Raw genomic sequence first — 19,252 nt, forward strand, 5'->3', positions numbered from 1 at the left:
AAAGTGAATTTGGATGGCATTTTACGATTTTAAATATGGGTCGTATAATGATATGCGATCCGTAATTTGGAGCGTAAATCCTCATTTGATAAGTGTAGAGAATTTTCCAATTCTAACATTCTCTATATAATTTTCTAAGTCTAAAATCATGGTCAAGGCTTAAGTTAAAGGTCTGAGGTGTTACAATATCTCCCCCTTGAGATCATTCGTCCTCGAATGAAGGATTCAGGTAACGAATGACTGCTAAGGCATGTGCACACTAACTGACATGAACACATGAATGCTGAACTAAGAAGGGCTAAACTGAATTATCTGTTGAAATGAATAACTATTGAACTGGCTGGCTGCTAGGCTGGCTGATTACTGGGAACAGGGAAACCATGAAAGGAAATCTGAATGAGAAGATAAATTACCTTCAACGCTTTCTGCTGACTCTTCAAAGAGATGGGGATATCTGGACTTCATGTCCTCTTCTGCTTCCCACGTAGCTTCTTCAACTTTCTGACTCCTCCAAAAGACTTTCACTGAAACAACTTCTTTCGTTCTCAACTTGCGAACCTGACGATCAAGGATTTTCACTGGGACTTCTTCATAAGTCAAACTATCATAACTGTTATGCTATCAGTCGGGACAACTAACGAGGGATCTCCCACACACTTTCTCAACATGGACACATGGAACACTGGGTGCACCGCAACCAAATCTTGCAGCAACTTAAGCTCATAAGCCACTTGACCAGCCTTTCGCAGAATTCTGTATGGTCCAATATAATCGGGACTAAGCTTCCCCTTCTCACCAAATCTCATGACACCCTTCATAGGCGAGACTTTAAGAAATACCCAGTCATTAATTTGAAACTCTAAATCCCTTCGTCTCATATCTGTGTAAGACTTCTGGCGACTCTGAGCCGTTTTCAACCTCTCCTGAATTAACTTGGCTTTCTCCATAGCCTGATAGACCAAGTTTGGTCTTAACAATTCGGCTTCACTAACCTCAAACAAACTAATTGGTGATCTACATCTGCGCCCATACAAGCTTCATACGGTGTCATCCCAATACTAGCATGGTAACTGTTATTATAAGTAAACTCAATAAGAGGCAACTGATCATCCCAATTACCTTTGAAATCAAGGACACATGCCCTCAACGTATCCTCAAGGGTCTGAATGGTGCGTTTTGCCAGGCCATCTGTCTGAGGGTGAAAAGCTGTACTGAGGTTAAATTTTGAACCCAATCCTTTCTGAAAGGATTTCTAAAATTTTGCTGTGAACTGAGCACCACGATCTAAAATAATGGAAACTGGAGTCCCATGAAGTCTAATAATTTCACGAAGATACAACTTGCATAGTCCTCCGCTGCTTCTGTGGTCTGAACTGGCAAGAAGTGCGCTGACTTCTTAAGTCTGTCCACAATCACCCAAATCGAATCATGCCTCCTAGCTGAACGAGGTAGACCTGTTATGAAAACCATATGTATCATCTCCCACTTCCAAACGGGAATATCAATATTCTGAGCCAAGCCAAGGCCTCTGGTGTTCTGCTTTCACTTGCTGACAATTTGACACTTAGCCACAAAATCTTCTACATTTTTTTTCATATCGTTCCACCAATAAATCTCCTTAAGATCATGATACATTTTCATGGAACCTAGGTGAATGGAATACCTGTAATGGTAAGCTTCCGACATAATTCGCTCTCTGAGCCCATCTACATCTGGAATACATAATCTGCCTCGATATCTCAAGGTACCGTCATCTCGCCCCTGTTCAAAAGTCGTCGTCTTATGCTTGTGAATCCCCTTTTTCAGCTCAACAAGTAGGGATCCTTATACTGCTTCTCTTTAACTTCAACGATTAAGGAGGAAAGAGCCCTATTCTGAACAGCCACACCGCCATCCTCGGAGTCCAAAAGTCAAACTCCAAGGCTGGCTAAACGGTGAACTTCCTTGGTCATGACTCTCTTATCTACATCAACATGAGCTAAACTTCCTATGGAACGCCGACTAAGAGCATCGGCCACTACATTCGCCTTCCCTGGATGATAGAGAATAACCATATATCATAGTCGTTAAGCAATTCGAGCCATCTTCTCTGCCTAAGATTCAACTCTCTTTGCTTGAAAATATACTGCAGGATTTTATGATCGGTGAAAATATCCACATGCACTCCATACAAGTAGTGACACCATATCTTAAGTGCAAAAACCACAGCTGCCAATTTTAGATCATGAGTCGGATGATTCTTTTCATGAGCCTTAAGCTGTCTAGATGCATAAGCCACAACCTTACCGTGCTACATTAAAACACAGCCAAGACCAATTCCTGAAGCATCACAATAAACTACGAACCCTTCGGTTCCTTCTGGTAGCATCAACATTGGAGCAGAAGTTAATCTTTTCTTTAACTTTTCGAAACTCTGTTCACATGCATCTGACCATTGAATTTGGCCTTCTTCTGAGTCAACCTAGTCAATAAAGCTGAGATAGAGGAAAATCCCTCAACAAAACGCCTGTAGTAACATGCCAGACCCAAGAAACTTCTGATGTCTGATGCTGAGGTGGGTCTGGGCCAATTTCTAACAGCATCGATTTTTTGAAAGTCCACTTTAATACCTTCGCCTGAAATCACATGGCCTAAGAATGCCATTGACTTTAGCCAAAACTTGCACTTTGAGAATTTTGCATAAAGCTCATGATCCTTGAGTGTCTGTAATACTATCTTGAGGTGCTCTGCATGGTCAGCCTCATTGCGAGAATACACCAATATGTCATCAATAAACACAATGACGAATAAGTCGAGATAAGGCTTGAAGACTCTGTTCATAAGATCCATAAAAGTTGTTGGTGCATTCGTCAACCCAAACAACATGACAAGAAATTCAAAATGACCATAGCGGGTTCTGAAAGCGATTTTCGGAATATCAACCTCCTTAACCTTCAACTGATGGTAGCCTAATCTGAGGTCAATCTTGGAATAACACTGAGCACCCTGAAGTTGATCAAAAAAGTCATTGATTCTGGGAAGAGGATACTTGTTCTTAATGGTGAACTTATTCAACTAGTGGTAGTCTATACATATATGCAAGGATCCATCTTTCTTTCGGACAAACAAGATCGGTGCGCCCCAAGGCGAGACACTTGGCCTTATAAATCTCTTGTCAAGAAGATCCTTTAACTGAACTTTTAACTCTTTCAATTCTGTTGGGGCCATTTTATACGGCGGAATAGATATCAGCTTAGTGTCGGGAAGTATATCAATTTCAAAGTCAATTTCCCTATCAGGAGGAACTTCGGGTAGATCATCTGGAAAGACTTTTGGAAACTCACTGACAACTGGTACTAACTGAAGAGTTGGAGTTTGGGCATCTGTATCCCTGACTCAGAGTAAGTGGTAAATATACCCCTTGGAAATCATCCTTCTGGCTCTAAGATAGGAAATAAATCTGCCCCTGGGTGCTACTGAATTTCCCCTCCATTCTGTGAGTTCATCGGGAAAATCAAAGGTTATTGTTTTGGTTCTACAACCCATTGAGGCATAACATGACTCTAACCAATCCATACCCATGATTACATCAAAGTCTACCATTTCTAATTCTACTAAGTCTGTTATGGTTTTGCGATGATAGACTAACACTGGACATCCTCTATAAATACGTCTAGCTATAACTGACTCCCCAACTGGCGTGGCTACTTCAAAGGGTCCAAGCAACTGTTCGGGTTCTATCCTAAACTTCTTAGCAATAAAAGGGGTTACATAAGATAGAGTGGATCCTGGGTCCATAAGAGCAAAAACATCGAAGGTGAACACTGTTAGCATACCTGTGACAACATCTTCACGGGCTTTTGTATCCTGACGTCCTGATAGTGCATACAGATAGTTCTGACCCCCACACATATTTCCAGATTTTGCTGCCCCACGCCCCTACTGGGCTTGGGAATTTCGAAGAGCTGTTGAATTAGTGGACTTAGCTATATTATTGTTACCTTCGGTATTCTGTCTTGCTGACGGACAATCCCGCAAAAAAGTGACCTGGCTGACCACACCCAAAACATCCATCCATGCCCGAACAACATACTCTTGAATGTTTCTTTCCACAAGTGTTGCAAGTAGGGTGTTGGAAACCACGGTCGGTCAGGCTGGCCTGTGACTGTGAGCTTGTTGTTCCGAGGTTTCGGCCTTTCTGATTAAACTTGGACCTCTGAGATGGGGTACTAGCTGTAGAGGGAGCAGGTCCTGATGACCTATTCTTAAAGAACTGATGGTTCCCACTTCCTTGAGATCCTTCCTGACTGAAATTACCAGTAGACTTAGCCCTCTTGTTGAACTCTCTATCCCTCTACTTCTGCAGGGCTTCTTCTTCCTTTAACCTAGTCTCGTTACCTTGCATGAATGCCAGTATCTTCAAAATAGTCATCTTGTCATTCTGAGCAGTCGTATTGGCATCCCTGTGCAATTCGGGTTTAAGCCCAAGTACAAATCTTCTAACCATGGCCCTCATATCCGAAACCATGTGAGGAGCATGCCTGGACAACGACACGAACTTGAGATAATAGTCCCGAACAGTTATGTCATTCTGCCTTAGATTCTCAAACTCAGTAGCCTTGGCTTCCCTGATCTCAATTGGCATGAAGTGCTCGATGAAAGCGTCTGCAAATTCATCCCAAGTAGCAGAAGGTGCATCCTCCCCTCGGAACTGTTCCCGTGTCTCATACCAAATATGAGCCACATCTTGCAGCTGGAAAGCTCTAAGTTTCGCTGCCTCTGTATCAGTAGCATGCATCACACGAAATACTTTCTGGAGTCCATCAATGAAATTTTGCGGGTCCTCATCCTTCTTCAACCCTGTGAACACTGGCGGCTTCATCCGTAGAAACTCCTAAGTCCTAGAACTGTTCGACCCATTCCTAGCACCTGAGCTAGGAGCCGTTTCTTATCGCCGGGCCTGGTTTGCCAAAATCTGAGTGAGTAGCTGAATAGCTCCTCTAACATACACATTCAAACCATTGGGAGGTGTAGCTGTAACATTAGCTGTGGCGGTTGTCTGACCCTGAGTGTTCTCTTCTGTTGCTGCATCAACGGTAGCCCTCTGGCTAGTAGTTGTATTCCTCTTGTTGTACTTTTTTTCCGGAGCCATTTCTGAAATACGTAATTCGCACGAGTTAGAAGAATTCCTAAAATTACTGCTCTAACTGCACGAATTAGAGTATGAAAGAAGTGAAACAAATCCTGAATGTCCTAGTGGTCAACTATTTATATATGTGGAGCCCTCACACATATAAAGGCGACCCCACTAGACACGGCTTCATAGACTCCCTAAGACACTCGAACCTAGTGCTCTGATACCAAGCTTTGTCACGCCCCGAACCATGGCCTAAAAGAATAAATATAAGTACTGAAAGTGAACTAAACAGGAAAGAAAGAGCCTGAAGTACTCCCTATTCTGAATGAAGAATCACCTATAAAACTGTAAATATAACAATGTAAATATAATTGTGGCCTAGTGCCCAAATAATGTGCACAAAAACTGGGGCCTCAGGCCCAAGCAATACGTATGCATAAACTGTGGCCTAGGGCCCAAAAAAATAGATATAGGTGTTCAACATTAAACAATTTATAAGACTGAGATTGGCTATAGCTGATAGCATGATAACTGTTTCTGATTGTGGAACTTAAGCAAATAACTGATTAAACACTGACTGAGACTCATGTGATGTCAATACAAAAGTCTATATGATTACGTACTGAGTTCATGATATTCAAAGTGATCACCATGAACAAATTATGAAACTATAACCCTAGAAGATAGCAGTTCTACAACTATTCAAGAAACTAGGGCTAAATTGTATTCTGAGTCAAATTACTGATAAGCATGTAGAATGAGGCGTAGGGAGAATCATAAACGTTCCCTAACGTAGATAGTTAGCCTCATGTACCTGTATATGCTCCAAGTCCTGTAACTACTGGTCTGAAATTGAGAAGAATCCCAAAAGTCTAAGTCTTGAACCCTTAGGTGGGGTTTTTCATGAAAACCCTAGGTTAAAAACAATGATTCCCTAATTAGGTTAGATGAACACATGATTTAATCCACTTGGAATAGGCTAGGATAGCTTACCTTAGTGTTCTTGATGGTGGAGGAGGAGAGCAGGTCGTTCTAGGGTTTAGGGACTTGTAAAAATAAAAAGTAGAACTGAACCAGGTATTTATAGATTTTGGTACGGGTTGGGAAATACGAACCAAAATTCGGTCCATATTCCAAATTACGGTCCGTATTCTAGATCGTAATTAATCATGTTCCAAAAAAATTGAAACACTGCCTTACTTCCCTCCTCAAATACGATTTGAATTATGGGTCGTAAACCAAATTACGGTCCGTAATTAACAATATAATTCCCCAAGCAAAATTCCAGAATGTATAGTGAATTTGGATGGCATTTTACGATTTTAAATGCGGGCCATATAATGAAATACGGTCCGTAAACTGGGGCGTAAATCCTCATCTGATAACTGTAGAGAATTTTCCAATTCTAACATTATCTATATGATTTCCTAAGTCTAATATCATGGTCAAGGCTTAAGTTAAAGGTCTGAGGTGTTACAAAAATAATAATCAAGACAAGAAAAATAGCGACAAAGAATAATATTTGATTTCAAAAATTTGTGCGGGGTTACAATCTTTATGAAATTTTAAATAAAAGATGTAATCCTCTGATTCTTCTCTTCACGATACGACCGTCAATCAAGAGTTTTGCTTTTTCTTGAATGGACGGATTACTTGTGGTCGAGATTTCACTACAAATGCGGAGCCAAGCTTTAATCACAAACGTAGAGGTATGGAAACTTGTGGCTCACCACTTGGAGCGAAGACTTCTTAGTATGCTGAAGACTTGTGGATGAGAGCTTCTCTATGAATTTTTCTTCCTCCCTTTTGGCTTTATGAAGACCCCTATTTATATTTGCAGGGGAGAGCTAGGATATGTATATGATTGGATGAATCATGTCATTTGAACATGTGGCGACATTTGCTTGGTTCTTGTATTGACCTGACAGGCTACGTCACCTATGCACGTGGCACGATTTTATTGGTCTTTCACTTGACTTGGCATGCCACGTCATTCGACACGTGGCATGGACCTTGGACTAATGGAATAAAATTGGACTTCACTTTAAATCCATGGCTTGGATTTAAATAACTTGATCTTGATTTGGACTTGATATTTCTTGAATTTAGGAATTTATCCAAATTTAATACGGATTTTAAGTCCACAAAATTTCTATATCTACAGTGTGAATTGAAAAATGATGGGAAATAAAATTGGATGGACACGAAATTTGAAAAATTACTTTTTACAAGTGAACTTTGTCCCTCACTGGCGAGGAAAAATCACATTGGTATGCTTATATATAGAAGCACATCTTCTAGGTCATAAAGAGGAAAAATCACATTGGTATGCTGTGATCATCACACGGCTCAGCTTGGGTCAAATGAACTGATTGATTGGCTATAAATTTTCAGTCTCATACACTGCATCACAAAAATACACTCTGAAAGTCTGCTTCTTCTTCCCTTCTTCTATGCATTGTTTTCAAAGCAAAAGCAAGTGTCAAGTGTGATTTACTATCGTTTTCGATCTCGCCGAAGTTTTGTAATTTCGATTGTCAATATTTCATAATAGAGTTTTGTTCAATCCTAAGAGGAATTTGTCCAAACCTTGGACAATTATTAGGGGATTGAATTCCTTAAGGAGACACAGTTTTTTGTGGGCTCAAAACTAAATTCATTCTAACGTTTTCTATTTTAGTATATAATTTGAATACAGGAAGGAATTAATCCAAACCTTGGACAATTATGAGGAGATTAAATTCCTTAAAGAGACACAGTTTTTTGTGGGCTCGAAACTGAATTCATTCTAGCATTTTTTTGTTGTAGTATATAATTTGAATATAGGGATATCAAAACTCTATTTTAATAATATTATATTATTTTATAACAGTGTATGCTACATAACTCGGTACACACAGGCAACTCACGTGCCGAGAAACTAATTTTCGTAAACTTATGATTGAGTTTAAACATGATTATGAACTTTACAAATACGTTTCAAATGAGAACATAGTGCGTAAAGAAGATATTTTTTACAAATATCTGAATACCCATTTTAACCTACTGTGGACTTCCAAGTCTTCTTAGCTTGGTATTCTAAAACTTTGAGTCTTCTTGGCTTGATATTCTAAAACTTTGTGAGCTTCCAAATCCCATATGCCAATCTTGAAAGTTATAACTTTCCTTTCTTCAAAGAAATTCATCCTCGAATTTGTAGCTTCTTTATCTTGAAAGTGATCATCTGTTCATACTCTACGCCGACCTCCAGATGTAACCGTTCGTATTGAAAACAAAGATGAATAATATTGAATGGGGACAAGATGTACTTAATATTATGAGAAACAAAATTGTCTTAAAAGACTGAATCTATCAAGATCTAGCAAAATAAGACACGTGGAAGAAAAAAATCTATGTATACGATATTATTTAATTATGTTAAATTTAGTCATGTTAGCACATTTAATTTAAATAAAGTATTTTCTACGAGTCTTTTAATCTTATCGTAGATCCACATGTCAATATAAAATGCAAGGTATCTTTAGTACTACAAAATTAATTTATTACTATTATTATATTAAGATGGGATTAAATTGAATGACATATACAAATTTATGAAACGACTACAACTTGCTCAAAATTACTACATAATTATTGTTGTATACATCAATAATATATTGAATTTGAAAAATATTTATTTGTGCCTCACACAATCTAGTTATGTGGGCTTCTTTTTGTATCACAGTGAATTCAAATTATTTTAACCTCCACAAACAATGCACAATATGACAATCCATTTTGATCATTGCAAAAACCTATGCTTTATTCTTTCATGTATAGTTATTTGCTCAACATTTTGTTTTAATAATATTATATAATTTTACAACACCGTATGCCACGTGACTTGGTACACACGTGGAACACATGTGCTTAGAAACTAATTTTAGTAAATTTATGATTGAGATTTAGACATGATTATGAACATTACAAGTATGTTTCAAATGGGATCATTGTGCGTACGTTGGATATTTCTTGCAAATCCTTTATTTGAACACCCATTTTAGCCTATTGTGGGCTTCCAAGTCTTGTTGACTTGATCTTCGAAAGTTTTGTGAGCTTCCAAATACGATATGTCAATCTTAAAAGTTATCATTCGCCCTTTTCAAAGAAATTCATCCTTGAATTTGTAGCTTCTTTATCTTAAAAGTGATCATTTATTCATATTCTACGCTGATCTCCAGATGTAACCGTTCGTATTGAAAACTATGATAAATAATTTTGAAAGGATATAAGATGGACCTAATATTAATTGAAAAAATTGTCTTAAAAGGCTGAATCTGTCAAGATCTAGTAAAATAAGACACATGAAAGAAAAAAGATCTATGTACATGATATTAGTTAATTATGATTAAGTTTATATTAGTTAATTATGATTAAGTTTAGTCATGTTATAACATTTAATTTAAATCAAGTATTTGCTATGACTATTTTAATCTTGTCGGAGATTCACATGTCAGTATAAAATGCAGGGTATCTTTAGTACTACGAAATTAATTTATTACTACTATTATCTTGTAAAGTTAAATTAAGATGAGTTTAAATTGAATGACATATATAAATTTATAAGATGACTAAAACTTACTCAAAATTGCGACATAATAATTGTTGTATGTATCTATATTGTATTAAATTTAAAAAATATTTACATTGCGCCTCGCACAATCTATTTATGTGAGCTTCTTTTTGTGTTACAAGGTAGTGAATCAAAATTATTTTAACCTCGTTAAACAGGTCACAATATGACGATCCATCTTGATCATTCAAAGAAACCTATACTTTGTTCTTTGAGATAAGGCACTAGTACCCCCTGAACTTTGGCCAAAGTTTATGCGACACACCTATTACCCCCCTAAACCTTTTTTTCCGTATTTTTTTGCACCTTATGTGCTGACGTGGAGGAGGCGTGAGAACACCCCCTTCAAGCGCGTGGGAACTTTAAAAAAAGGGCTCTAACCTATACAAAATGGCCATGTGTTAGTTCCAAAGCAGATTTTCAAGAGCTCTTCATTCCCATTTCAAGAGCTCCAAATCTAATTTTTGGTCTCAAAATTCAACAAAAACTCAGCTAAATCCGCACCAATCAAACTCAAATTTCGTATATAACTTCACAACAACATCATCACGAAACCTTAGTAATCAATTTGTCCAACAACCAAGAATTTTGACAAACCCATTTTTTTTGTTCTTCAAGCCTTTTCAAGGTTCAACAATGGAGGATTCGAAATTCATTCTTCATTTTCAAATCTTATCAACAACTAAGGATCTAGAATGAGTTTAGCACTTGAATCTCAACTTTAAAACTTCAACAACCTTCAAATATGCTCAACACCTCTAATTCTTTTTCAAGTTCATACAAAAATAATAACAATAACAACTGTCCTTTCATTTTTCTGAATATAAAATAAGATTTCCATTACATTTCTGAATTAAAAAAGAAATAAAAAAGGAAGTGAAATATATTTTAATTTTTTTTTTAAAAATTACGAACTTACACGTGGCAGCGCGTGTATTTCACTGCTTGCCAAATATTTGGTTCTCTATGCTGCGTTAGCACTTAGGGTGACATTTATTATACTTTAAAATAATATAATATTATATTATTTTATAACATTCAGATCTACCGACTTATGAGATAAAAGAAAACCTTACACAATTAATGGTCGTTTGGTAGGGTGTACAAGAAGAGTATTGAGCAGGGTGTAGTAATATTAAGATTAATTATGCTGACATTATTTTTTATCTATTTGGTTTGTTGTATTAAATGTATACGGTGTTTAGAATATGAATAGTAGTGAATAGAGTGTATTGAAATATGAATAACACTAGTATTGTTAATGTCATGATTTACTATGTACAAGAATACAACTGAATATGGTGTATACATTGGTTAGGAACACTACCATACAAGATTGTAAACTAATATCAAAGCTAATACCAATATTATTTTCTCCAATACTTCCCACCAAACGATCACTAGGGTGTGTTCGGTATAGAGAAAACATTTTTCGAAAAATCTTTTCCAATTTTTCCATGTTCGTTTGGCCAACATTTTTTTTAGAAAAACAAGTTCCTTAAAAATGAGGAAAATAAAACTAGGGAAAACAAGTTCACAAATGACATTCTATGTTAATTATCTCCTCCCCACCTCACTACCTCCAACACCTAACCGCACCCACAGGAGGTGGGTGTGGTCTTAGTTGGAGTTGGGGTGAGTGATATTTTTAGAAAAATATTTTTCACTAAAAAATAAAAAAATAAATAAGAAATTTAGTTTACAAATTCCTCCGTAACAAACACACCCTTGTTGTCAGTTACACGAAGCACACAATATTTTTCCTAAGTTTTTTTTTTTTTTTTTTTTTTTGGGTTATAACTATGATGCTTTCTGCTTAATGGTGTAAAGTCCTAGATTGCCGAACTGACATATAATGTAAAAAATAATTGAAACATTATTGGATTAGTTTATTACATTTGTGTAATTATCATGGACAAATGTGATGTGAGACGTGAGGAAAGAGAGATGAAATAAGAATAGTCAAGATAGTACATACACTGCTTAAAGAAAGATGGAAAATATATAAGAAAGTAAGAGCCCGTTTGGTTTGGCTTATAAGTTACCTATAAGCTATTTTTAATTTTTTTTGAGTGTTTAGTTAGCCAGCTTAAAATTATTTTATATTTAAAATAAACTTAAAAAATTAATTAAACCCATTTGACTTAGTTTATATAAAGTAGCTTATAAACTGAAAATAGCTTATAAGCCAAAAAAATAAATTAACCTATCCCAACTTATTTTTTTTAGCGTTTTTTTTAAACCCATCCAAACAGGCTCAAAAAATACTACACACACTGCTTATAGATAGCCAAAAAAAAAAAAAAAGAAAAGAAAACCACCGCATCAGTACAGCTGAGCACAGTCCTATACAACACGCTTCCATTTGCATTCACATTTCACAATTCGTGTCTAATCTTATCATTCATCCGAACCTTTCGCCACTCCCCCTACCCCCTACCCCCCAACCACCCACCTTTGTCAGTTTCTTTTTTCCGGTTCATCTTAACACCGGAAAGTTTTGTTTTTCTTATCTGTCAGCTGTTTTAGTTCAAGATTTTGTGTACCCATTTTGTTATTGTTGTTGTTGAGCTAAAATATAGGAGTTCTGTGTCTAGATTCTTGTGTTTCATGAGTCTTTGGTTTAGGCAACGCTGTTGATTTTAGTTGGGTATGTGGTTTGCTTTTAATTGGTATAATCATGTTTGTTTCTTTCTACTCTTTCTTGATTTTTGGGGCCGTACCGAAGCTGATTAATTCTTAGTTCTAAGTTGTAATCTTTCTTGTTTTTCTCTGATCTATAGCTCCTACTTCTCCGATCATTTTTTGTTTTGTTTTTTGCTAAGTCTCTGGATTTGGATCTTAACATGGAAGCGAGTGTAGGAGAGCGTTTTTACCATATGGGTGGAACAGATCTAAGAGGACTAGGGAAAAGGAGCTTAGAATGGGATCTAACTGATTGGAAATGGGATGGAGATCTATTTATAGCAACCCCACTTAATCAAAACCCTTCTAATTACCAAAGCAGGCAGTTTTTCCCTGTTGAAACTGGAAATCTAGCTTCATCAAACAGTTCATCATCTTGTTCTGAGGAAGTAAATCATGGGATGGAACAACAAAGAAGAGAGTTGGAGAAAAGAAGAAGGGTTGTTGTGGTTGATGAAGATGATTCTTCTGGTTCTCTTTCATTGAAGCTTGGTGGACAAGGTGAACCTGCTGTTGCTGTTGCTGTTGCTGAAAAAAGGACGAAATTAGCTGCACCTGTTGGTGTTACTAGTAGAGCTGTATGTCAGGTTGATGATTGTGGGACGGATCTAAGTAAGGCTAAGGATTATCATAGAAGGCATAAAGTTTGTGAGATGCACTCTAAAGCTAGTAAGGCACTTGTTGGAAATGTTATGCAGCGTTTCTGCCAGCAGTGCAGCAGGTCTCTTCTCTCCTTCTTTGCCTCTTTATTATATTTTAGCTGTAAATTGCTTGTCAAAATTTCTTCTTTTTTGTTTTGTTTTGTTTTCTCCAGATTAGGACAAGGTGAAGTTTTTTCCTTTTGGGGGCTTTGTCGGGGGTGGGGGGGTCTTGTGAAAGGATATAAAGGATTAATACAACTGACATAGAATAACTTGGGGTTGAGTTTAGTTGATTGATTAATTGAGTGATGGCATGTCTTGTGAATCCGACAAAAAAATAAATCTTTTTTGGTGATTGATTGCTTCTGATTGGGCTGTCTAAATTATTCAGTTGTTATAAATCCAAAGATTCTGCCTTGATACTCAGGTTTCATGCTCTTCAAGAGTTTGATGAAGGAAAACGAAGTTGTCGAAGACGCCTAGCGGGACATAATAAAAGGAGGAGAAAGACACAATCAGAATCTGTAGCTAACAATAATTCATTGAATGATGGCCAGGCTAGTGGTTATTCCTTGATGAGCCTGCTAAAGATGCTCTCTAACGTGCACTGTGAGTGATTTCTAGATTTCCTTCTGATATATTTTGACTTTGGAAATTACTTGACGTGTTCCTGTTGGTTTTGAAGATTTTTGCTTCTAGAGCTTTAGAATTAACTGCAAGGTTATGATTTTCATCAATTGCAGCCAACGGAACTAATCACACTGAAGATCAGGACCTTTTGTCTAATCTACTAAGAAGCCTTGCCAGCCAGGGTCCCATGAATGGGGATAAAAGCTTATCTGGACTTCTGCAAGAATCTTCAAATTTGCTGAACAATAGGTCAATCCTTCGAAATCCAGAAATAGCTTCGTTGATGTCAAATGGTTCACAGGCACCTCCTAGAGCCAAAGAACATCAGTTCACTAATTCTGCAGCTGAGATGCCCCAGAAAAGACTTGAAGATGCGCGGACCGCTTCTTCTCAAAGTCCAGGCATTTTGTTTCCCGTTCAAAGCAATTCTGAAGCTTATGCACCGGGCAGGTTAAGTACCACTGGCAGGAGCAAGTTGGTTGACTTCGATTTGAATGATGCTTACGTCGATTCAGATGATTGTGGAGAAGATATAGAGAGATCTCCTGTGCCTGAGTGCCCATCTTGGTTACAACAGGACTCGCACCAGTCAAGTCCACCTCAAAGTGGAAATTCAGATTCCGCTTCTGCACAGTCACCTTCCAGTTCCAGTGGTGACAATCAGGTACTCCTATAATCATCTACTATGATTTATCGGTTGTACTTATGCTGCAAATTTCATTGTTCGGTTTCCTCTTTCTTCGTTCTTTATTTCCTTCTTCGCACTCTTGTATTTGTTTGAAATGGTTTATCTGAAGATAGGAACAAGTTATTTTTTCTCAGTTTAACAGATACTTAGAATTCGAAACATTTTTCAGTGGACCAAGATAAAGGAACAGATGCAATATCCGGAGTTGTGATAGTTTTCTAGGATACTTTAGCCTGTTGAAACCTATCAATGAAGTCTCTTTTTCGGTGTGAAGAATACCTTGCCAACTGTCTATTTACACTTTTTGGTGTTTCCGCGTATTATAAAGTCAATTTCTGTCTTTACATTTTGAACAATAGCGGAAACAGGGTTTCTATTTCTGTCTTTACCTCTTTCTATTCTTGGCCAACTGAAATGTTTATTGTAATACTTATCCATATACGTCTGGTATTTTTAATCTTCTGTAATATTCTTCAGAGGAGATTGCACTTCTCGCTTTTCACTTCTTAACCCCAAGGACCTCGTTGCCTTTTTGCGCTATTCACTTTTAAAACATTGACTCCACCAGCTTATATTTAATCATATTCAGTGCTTAAGTTTGTACTACCTCTGTGTATAAGAAAGAGTATCTTACAAAATGAAAGGGGCAAAGAAGTCGACAACAACCAAGACTAGTAACTTGATATCCATTTATTTTCCCAAAAATTTGTCTGACTTTCTTTTTGTTTGATGCAGAACCGCACAGATCGGATTGTTTTTAAACTATTTGGAAAAGATCCTAGTGATTTTCCATTTGTTGTACGAGCTCAGGTATTTCATTGTCCTCGGCACGCATGGTTTTTATTTTCTTGTATCTTTCTGGTAGCTAAAACTCCGTCTTACCTTTTTCTTTTTCCCAAATTTTCTTTGTATTGTTTGAATATGCAGATTCTTGACTGGTTATCTCATAGTCCAACTGAGATTGAGAGCTACATTAGGCCTGGTTGCATTGTGTTAACAATATATCTGCAGCTTCCTGAGTCTGCATGGGAAGAGGTAATGTGTTAATCGAAGGACTGTAATGTGAATTAGTTGGCAGCCTATGAAAACCTGTTTGACATGTAAAATTAATTGCTTTGTACAGCTTTCGTATGATCTGAGCTCCAGTTTGAGTAGGCTTTTGGATGTCCCTGGTGGTGATAGTTTCTGGACAAAAGGATGGATTTACATTAGGGTGCAGAACCAAATTGCATTTGTGTGTGATGGTATGTTCATATCTGATGTCTTTTACCACATTAAATTCCTTCCAAACCCAAAATATAAACTCTGCTAGAGTAATTTTTTCTGGTGACTTGTTCATCAGTAGTGTCCTTTGCTGATATTTCTCTCTCTTCTGTTTATGTGCTGCAGGGGAGGTTCTTTTGGATATGTCCTTGCCTTGTGGTAGTATTGAGCACAGTACAATATTAAGTGTCAGACCCATAGCCGTTCCAGTATCTGACAGAGTTCAATTTTTAGTCAAAGGCTATAATTTATCTAAGCCGTCCACAAGGTATGCATCGTTATTATGTGTGAAGTATTATAGTGCCAAATGTCTTTTTCTTCTCCCCCACTCGTGAGGATTTTGATGGTACATTTCTTGCAAACTCTGTTAGTGAACTGCAGTATAATAAGTTTGTTTTTCTTCTTTCATTTTCTGTTAGCAGATTACTTTGTGCTTTAGAAGGTAATTACCTGACTCCAGAAGCTAATGATGAGGCCGAAGAACATGTTGATGGTGTTGACAAGGATGATAAGCTCCAATCCCTAAATTTAGCATGTTCTGTTCCAGCTATCGCTGGAAGAGGATTTATTGAGGTGAACCTTTTCCCCAGCTTGTTGTTTCCTGTGTGAACATGATCTGTAAAATTTGACCAGAAAAGGGATAAAACATTTTCTTTTTTAATGACTTAAGCATGCTACTGTCTTTTTGTTTGTTCTCAAGTGCGTCAAACCCCTACTTATGGGCGCAACCAATTTGGGTACATTAGCTATCTCTGTATAAATGCATCTCGTCGTCAGCATCCATCATTAATGTAACATATATCTAAATTGAGAAATGAGTTTATTGTTTGCGAGGGAAAATATATTTATTTCGTACTTTAAAGCAGGTGGCTTAGGGGATTGTCCGGTGCTAGGGCTATCTGTCTAACAATTATGCCTTTATGCATTATTTCAGTCATTCCTTCACTGATAGTAAAATATATTTATTTCGTACTTTAGAGCGAGTGGCTTGGGGGATTGTCCGGTTGCTAGGGCTACCTGTTTAACAATTATGGTTTTGTCTATTTGTGCTTTTATGCATTATTTCAGTCATTCCTTCACTGATAGTAGATTAGTGTGAACTAAGGTACGAGAATTAATGAGTTTAGAGGATTAAGAAGGATGAAGGTGGGGAGAAGGATAAGAAAGGACTAAAGGATTTTCATATCTTCTGAAGCATGAAAGAACATGAGCTTTTTGTCGTAGAAGAGCTTACTTGAAGTTTGTGTACCATGCAAAGTTTAACCTATGTTTCCATGGACTTTGTTATGTCTTAGAGATATGTATGTCGAACAGCATGGTTATGTGTAGTTCATCTGGATCTTTCAACATACACTAAAAACTTGCCTAAAAAAGAAATACATGTGTTTGGCGTTGAAGCTAAGCGGTTGGGAATTTATACAAAGGGTCCTGACAAGTTTTCAGCTGCTGTCAATCAAAAAGTGACAATAAAGTTCTGATCTGCTTCTCAAAGGTCTCTCGTTCCTTCGTAGAGAAATTCCTTTTCTTTTACTATGGCTGGGGCCACATTGTGTTTTCCCTTCTCCAATTGTGGCTTTGTACTTGCTCAGAAATAAGCTACTGGTTAACCCTGAGAATTCTCTATATGCCATTTGACTCTAATTTATGAACGCTCATTCATATAAATCTCCACTAAAGTACTCGTAGCTACTTTCTCATCACAATTATGCACATTTTCAATAGGTTCCCGTTATTGCTAAAAAATAAATCTTAGTTTTTTTCTCATGCCGATTATATTCCTAAGTCATGCTGAGATTGTTGTGTTCATCCAGGTTGAAGATCATGGAGTCAGCAATAGCTTCTTCCCATTTATAATTGCAGAGGAGGATGTTTGCTCTGAGATCCGTATGCTTGAGAGCGAACTAGAGTTGACTTCATCAGATTATGTCAAGGGGCAGACAAGTAATATGGAAGCAAGAAATCAAGCCATGGATTTTATTCATGAACTGGGTTGGCTGTTTCGTAGAAATAACTTGAAGGCTAGGTTAGAGAATAATGGTCCTAATGCCATTCTCTATCCTTTGAAGCGGTTCAAGTGGCTTGTGGATTTCTCCGTAGACCATGACTGGTGTGCAGTAGTGAAGAAACTGTTGAACATTCTTCTAGATGGAACTGTAGGTGCTGGAGACAATTCTTCCTTGAAATTTGCTCTCACTGAGATCGGTCTTCTGCATAGAGCTGTGCGTAGGAATTCTAGGCCTTTGGTGGAATTGCTATTAACATATACTCCCGATAATGTAGCGGATGAACTATGTTCTGAATACCAATCTCTGGTTGGGGTTGAAGGGCAATTTTTGTTTAGACCCGACTGTGTGGGGCCTGCAGGTTTGACACCTCTTCATGTTGCAGCTTGCATAGATGGATATGAAGATGTGTTAGATGCATTGACAGATGACCCCGGAAAGGTATTTAATTCCCTCTCTTGTAAACCCCACACTATTGGATGCATTTATTACTTCTTTTGCGTTCTCGAATGTGCTAAAATTTGTCCATGCAGGTGGCTATTGAAGCGTGGAAGAACACTCGCGATAGCGCAGGTTTCACACCAGAGGACTATGCTCGCTTACGAGGACATTATTCCTACATTCACCTGGTGCAGAGGAAAATTAGCAAGAAAACAACCAGCGGACATATAGTGGTTGATATTCCTACTGTCCCGTCTGTTGTTGAGAACAGCAACCAGAAAGAAGAAGAGTGTGCAACCACCACCAGCTTAGAGATAACAATGACAGAGAGAAGAGCCATTCCTCGGCCCTGCAGGCTATGTGATAGGAAGCTGGCTTATGGAAGTCGGAATCGATCCCTACTGTACAGGCCTGCAATGTTCTCCATGGTGGCTATGGCTGCTGTATGTGTTTGTGTTGCTCTTCTCTTCAGGGGCTCGCCGGAGGTGCTGTATATTTTCCGTCCATTTAGGTGGGAAATGGTGGACTTTGGAACAAGCTGATTTTACCATCCCCAATAAATTGTGATAAAAAGTATATTAGTTACTTGTTGTACCAGTATTTTCGTCTATATAAAAGAAAACTTAGGGTCTGAGATATGCTGTAGGAATACCCCTTCAGACAGTTGTTATACCAACTTGTTAACATATTTATTTTTTGTTTGATAAAAGTGTATCTTTCCATTGGGACCTAGTAACCAGGTCTAACTTTCCCTCTTCAATTCTGCTGCTGCCCATTTATCTTTACTTCGCATTTCGGAGATATTGGATTCTGTAAATAAGATAATAGTGTAAAACTGCAATAAGAGTGTCCTTGCCTGTAGAGTATTTCGAAGCTGACATCGTTCTTTTCTTTTCCTTTTGTTTTGGGCGTGAGGAAGAGATTACAAAACATGTAAAAGCAGATGAACATGGTATTCGTCAAATTTCCCCTCCTCATGGATGGATGCAGCTGATCTATGTGATCTGTTGAGATGATTTTCTCTTTTCTTGTTGATATATTTAACACTTTTTTATTCGAAGGGGGCCACCAAAGTATCGTCGGATACTGTATTACTTTTTAGGACTATGAATGGTTGATATTTCTTGAAACTTAGAATTAAGTGAGAATAATTATTTCTGCAAGTCAAATATG

At 37.5% G+C, this 19,252-nt stretch overlaps 1 protein-coding gene across 1 annotated transcript; it reads left to right on the forward strand.

Annotated features, from left to right (window-relative positions):
• The first annotated feature begins 12,099 nt into the window (after positions 1-12,099).
• LOC132644898 (squamosa promoter-binding-like protein 1) lies at positions 12,100-18,839 on the forward strand. The gene is made up of 10 exons (XM_060361560.1): positions 12,100-13,134; positions 13,482-13,663; positions 13,798-14,348; positions 15,108-15,182; positions 15,300-15,407; positions 15,496-15,616; positions 15,762-15,903; positions 16,058-16,208; positions 17,447-18,079; positions 18,172-18,839. Exons 1-10 carry the CDS (start codon positions 12,575-12,577, stop codon positions 18,619-18,621), a joined length of 2,973 nt encoding a protein of 990 aa, XP_060217543.1. The 5' UTR covers positions 12,100-12,574; the 3' UTR covers positions 18,622-18,839.
• The last annotated feature ends 413 nt before the right edge of the window (positions 18,840-19,252 follow it).

This window comes from Lycium barbarum, chromosome 6 (assembly GCF_019175385.1).
Source record: "Lycium barbarum isolate Lr01 chromosome 6, ASM1917538v2, whole genome shotgun sequence".
Taxonomy (NCBI): domain Eukaryota; kingdom Viridiplantae; phylum Streptophyta; class Magnoliopsida; order Solanales; family Solanaceae; genus Lycium; species Lycium barbarum.

Bases quoted from the DNA above. Each gene is read 5' to 3' on its own strand.
- LOC132644898 (XM_060361560.1), top strand. From the start codon at position 12,575: ATGGAAGCGAGTGTAGGAGAGCGTTTTTACCATATGGGTGGAACAGAT. The intron at 13,664-13,797 runs GTGAGTGATTTC...CATCAATTGCAG, and splicing joins GATGCTCTCTAACGTGCACT to CCAACGGAACTAATCACACT. The intron at 16,209-17,446 runs GTGAACCTTTTC...GTGTTCATCCAG, and splicing joins CTGGAAGAGGATTTATTGAG to GTTGAAGATCATGGAGTCAG.